We start from the raw sequence: 4,827 nt of genomic DNA on the forward strand, positions 1-4,827 counted from the left end.
TTGGGCCAAAACTGGCATAGGCTGATTCTGGAACTGACCAAACTATCTTTAATTCCATAGTTTTATCCGATACTCCCTCTGTTCTGCAATACAGTGTGTTTCAAAAATTCTAAGACAACCTAAGGGAACACTCAAATGACACATGTACCTATTGATTATTTCAATTATAGAGTTTCTTCTCAAATTATGGCTTTCTTTTTAATAAATCTTGCCAAATATAAACATAGTCATTATGTAGAATGCATTGTATTTCAATACCAATTTTAGTGCCCTCTATTTTAGGACGGAGGAAGTATGGTACCATTTGTACCGGAACATTCCTTTGTAGTGATCGAAAGCGTTTTTTTAATATTCCCAAGCCCTACGTGAATATTGTCCGGGACGATGGGGATTTTCTTGAAAAAAAAAAGAGATGGGGAAATAGATTTGCCAACGGAATGGGGATGCAGGCGTGCACGGGGGCGCACCGGCACCGCGCACGCACCCGACGCCGCGACCGACCGGGCAAGCCTGACACTGGCATTCGCCCCTGGCACTGCTGCGTGCCACTGCCACTTCCTCGCAACGCCTCGCCATCGCCAGTTGCCGAAGTCCAAACCTAACCTGAATATCCCCCGACCGCAACGCCGCCTGTCTCCCTCTAGGCGCCCTCGCTCTCCCCCGGATCCTCCGCCGCCGCGCCGCTCCTCTCCCTGAGCCATCCAGCGGAGGGGAGATCCGTCCGTCGGGGGCGCGGATTCGGTCCCTTCCCTTCTCGGTGGTGAGTCCGCTTGCTCCGCATGGATGATGGGTGAAGGTGGGGTGGGTTCGCTCGTGGTTCCAGGGGTCGGTTTTGGTCTCGATCAGAACCGAATACCTTTACGCGCTGCTTTCACGTGCGTGGATTGTTGCGCTGCTTGGTACCCTACGTCTGAGTCCAATCCTGTCGATTCGTCCAATACATCGGTTGATTCGACGAGGTTCTCCTCCTTTTTTTTCCTGCAGCGTGCCGTGCAAGTTCGCCATTGCTTGCCACCGTAGGACCTGTTAGTTGCCGATTGAGTGATGGGCATGGGTTCAATCTATTTTCGAGAACAGTTTGCGGGATTCCGTGCAAGTGAGCCCTCGTGCGCCACGCCGAGTCTCCGCCTCTGGGCTGCTGCCGGTTGGGGATTTGTTTTTTTATATAGGTTTGGGAGCGTGCCTCCTATGCCAGATTGGCTGATCCCGTCGGGAACACAGGGGTCTCAGCCATGTAAGATTTGGTCCGGTTGCACGTCTGTGGGCGGGATCTATGACCGTTGAATGGGCCCGTTCGATCTGATCCAGGTTTTGATCTAGGATTGCTCTCCCAGTGCATGCCACATTAGCCGGAAACAATAAATGCCCTAACACCAGTTTTTCCAAAAACTTGGGCTGTGGCTGTATGTATATGTAAGGGTTATGTCCGACATGTTGGGGGAGCTGTTAGGTTAATATTGCTGATCGGAAGGGATCTTGTTCCGTCATTATTGTTTATTATTTTGTGTTACATATATAGCTTCCCCGCTGTTATGCACTTGTTGCTGTTCCGATTTGTGTTTACTTCTTGTTTATTAGTCAGCTCTAACATGTTTGATCTTCCTGCAGGTTACTCCCACAGTGAGGGTAACTCGAATAACTGCGAGTGCTACTGTGAGATGTGTGGTGTGCTCTCTCTTTAGCCTGGTGATCATTTGAAAAAAAGGATGTGCTGTTTATTAAGATAAGATCGAAATCAAACCATTGGTTCATGAATGGTTTAGTCATGCTAAGAAAAACGAAGTCCTGATAACATATATACAGTGCATGTGCTAGCTGGCAATATGAATGAAAACGGTGGCATTATTGACCTGAGTTCGGATAGTGATGATGACTCAATTTTCGGTGATGACCACCAGCCAGCATCTGCAATCACAAGGTTTGATCAAAATGAAGGACGTATAATCAATTTTGAGGATGAAGATTGGCAGAGGAGCGCTCCTGCTCCGTCGTCGGTTAGGCCTACTGAGAACAACAATGGTCAATACAGGATTCTTCCAGCATCCATTACAAATGGTAGAAATGCTGAGAGTAGTCGTTATACAGTTGGTTCAGGGGACAGGATTCGTCCCTATCCAAGTTCTCACATGGCTATGCGACAGGGCCTTTCTACCTCCAGTAGAATTGATAGCAGTTCTACAGCAGATGCAAATGACAATAACAAGAGTGTCCTTCCACCATCCTTTTCAAATGGCAACGCATTGAAATCTATGCATCCAATTGCTGCTAGTGAGACACGCAAGCTCCCACCGCATTTTTCCACTAAAAGGTCACCAAATGTCGGTGAAAACAGAATGGGGACAAATGTTGCCAATGGAAATTTACAACCTTCATCTTCAATAATTGCAAGAGGAAGTTCTAGCACACTTGATACCCAGAAAGTGGATGATGATGGTGCGTACGCTAGCATCACATGATATAATTTTATCGATTATACAAACATTGGAAATGGTTCAGATTTTCTGTAGTAACATTAATCTTCATCCCTTTTTATATGGGCAGATGATGTTGTTGTATATGGAGGTTCTACCTCACATAGGGTACTACCTCCAATGGTTGGAGGAACCAGTTCTAATAACAGTGAAGTTGCTAATGGCTTTGAGACACGCAATCGCCTTAATCCTGAAAATAGGGTCTTAGATCATGATGAGAGAGCAGTATATCAAGAAGCCCTGCAGGTATCTTTGATCATTTATGTGTACATGTTGTTTGCTTCCTGCCCAGCTAATACTGTGGTGTGCTGAATCCAGTGGCAATCTGAATGCATTTGGATTAATAATAATCTCCTCTTTACTTGAACTTACATCGATGGCAGTTTCTATACAATGTAACCATTGTTCTCAGTGCTGGCTTGACTTGATGAATCAGTGGGAGGTAGTGGTAGGCAATTTTTTAATTTATCTAATTGGTAGTTTCCCACTTCATCATCAGGATATTCTATAAGGGATAGAGAGAATCACATTAAGTTTATCATGTCGACATGTTTGATTGCTGTATAAATGCTTTCAAAGAAAATAAATTGCATCTTCCAACCTGTTGAATTTGAATAAATCATTAATACAAATACTTACCTTTCATTTTGCTTTATGGTTGCTTTTTATGTTGTGACACTGGTAAAATGATTTAATGGGATTTTTGCATGCTTCATTTACTCTTTCTTGTGTGTGGGGCACTTTTTTAGTAGCAAAGCAGTTCTGATAAATCTAGCATGTCATTTAGAAAATCTGATTATTGGTTAACAAATTAGATTGTCTGGTCTCTGGTGGATGATGTCCCCTTTCTTTATCTCGTGTGACTTACTCTGTTATTTGAAATGTAACAATATGTCCATGCGCAACATGCTTTTCAAAACATAGCTGACTGAACTCCTAAATATTTGAAAGCAGTTCTAGCAAACGGGAGACTATCCATTTATCATAATCTGCAGCAACGCCATGTGCAGCCTGAAAGTTTATCCTTGCATACTTATATTTTGAGTTTCTCATTTTGCTCCTAAGATTATATCCTGATCCATACTTTACCAAAAAAAAAAGGTTTCAGCTCCATTCACTAGATCTTTCAGAAAATAAATTGTAAGTGTACTTCAATCAAGGAAGCCAGAGATTGATGGTGCAGTTTACATATTTTGATCTGATGACCAGTAAATATGTTTAGCAACTACCGTAGCTATTTATAAATCTTCCTTTTCCGAAGGATTCCATTTTATTTTGTAAACATGTGTGTCTGTTTTGACTTTTAAGAGAGGCATGCATATTTTGCTTTTTTTTAAACTTTTGTTATCTGATCTGAGAATTTTTTTTCTCGCTCAACTAGGATTTATTTTCCCTCTAGGAATTATATATTTAAGTACCCAGGTAAACTTTGTTTAGCTATTGCTTGTTATATTTCATTGTACTCTGAGTGTCATCATTCGACTCCATGAATGTCATTGTTTTCAAAATATGTTATGCAGAATATCAGTCGTGAAAAAAGGGAAGATGATCTGCCCGAGGGTGTGCTAGCAGTACCTCTGCTCAAGCATCAGGTACATGGAACCTTGTATAACTTTTGATTATGTGTCAATTCCTTTTGTGCTGGATATCATGTTCCTTACATACCTTTAATACTTGAAAGAAAATGGCGTTGGCTTGGATGGTTTCAAAGGAGAATAGCTCACACTGTGCAGGCGGAATTCTTGCTGATGATCAGGTTATTTCTGATTTCTTTACTTCTTCATAAGCGCTTAGATCTTTCATATTTGTATTCTAACAGTCAAGAAGTTGTGTTGTAACAGGGCCTTGGGAAGACTGTGTCTACTATTGCCCTTATACAAAAACAGAGGAATGAACAGTCGAAATTTATGTCTGTTGATTCAGATCGTTTGAAATCTGAAGCACTAAACCTTGATGAAGATGATGAGGGAGAACAAACTGTCAGCAATGAACCTAACAAGGACCAAGGCGCTAGTTCATCATCAACAGCTACTGGTACTAGTGCTGAACTTTGTGTTAATCAACCGAATAATGTTCTGAATAAAATGGTTGAAACCAAAGCGGAACGCAAGAAAAAAGCTAAAGCTTCCACATCATCTGCATCCACCTCACGTTCCATGACAAGGCCAGCTGCAGGTACTCTAGTAGTGTGCCCTGCTAGTGTTCTTAAGCAGTGGGCTAACGAATTAACTGACAAGGTTAGTGAAGGTGCTAAATTATCTGTTTTAGTCTACCATGGTGGTGCAAGGACCAAAGATCCAAGTGAGCTAGCAAAATATGATGTAGTTGTCACTACATATACAATTGTGGCCAATGA

At 42.2% G+C, this 4,827-nt stretch overlaps 1 protein-coding gene across 1 annotated transcript in view; it reads left to right on the top strand.

Moving 5' to 3' along the window:
* Window positions 1-519: 519 nt before the first annotated feature.
* LOC136499571 (helicase-like transcription factor CHR27) overlaps window positions 520-4,827 on the top strand; it is a 75,423-nt gene continuing 71,115 nt past the window's right edge. Inside the window, exons 1-6 of the mRNA XM_066495175.1 lie at window positions 520-760; window positions 1,609-2,433; window positions 2,542-2,717; window positions 3,992-4,063; window positions 4,153-4,227; window positions 4,313-4,819. Of these exons, the coding sequence (XP_066351272.1) occupies window positions 1,824-2,433; window positions 2,542-2,717; window positions 3,992-4,063; window positions 4,153-4,227; window positions 4,313-4,819 (1,440 nt within the window). The 5' untranslated portion in view covers window positions 520-760; window positions 1,609-1,823. The remainder of the gene's footprint in view (window positions 761-1,608; window positions 2,434-2,541; window positions 2,718-3,991; window positions 4,064-4,152; window positions 4,228-4,312; window positions 4,820-4,827) is intronic.

The sequence above is a fragment of the Miscanthus floridulus genome, chromosome 13 (genome assembly GCF_019320115.1).
Source record: "Miscanthus floridulus cultivar M001 chromosome 13, ASM1932011v1, whole genome shotgun sequence".
Classification (NCBI taxonomy): Eukaryota; Viridiplantae; Streptophyta; class Magnoliopsida; order Poales; family Poaceae; genus Miscanthus; species Miscanthus floridulus.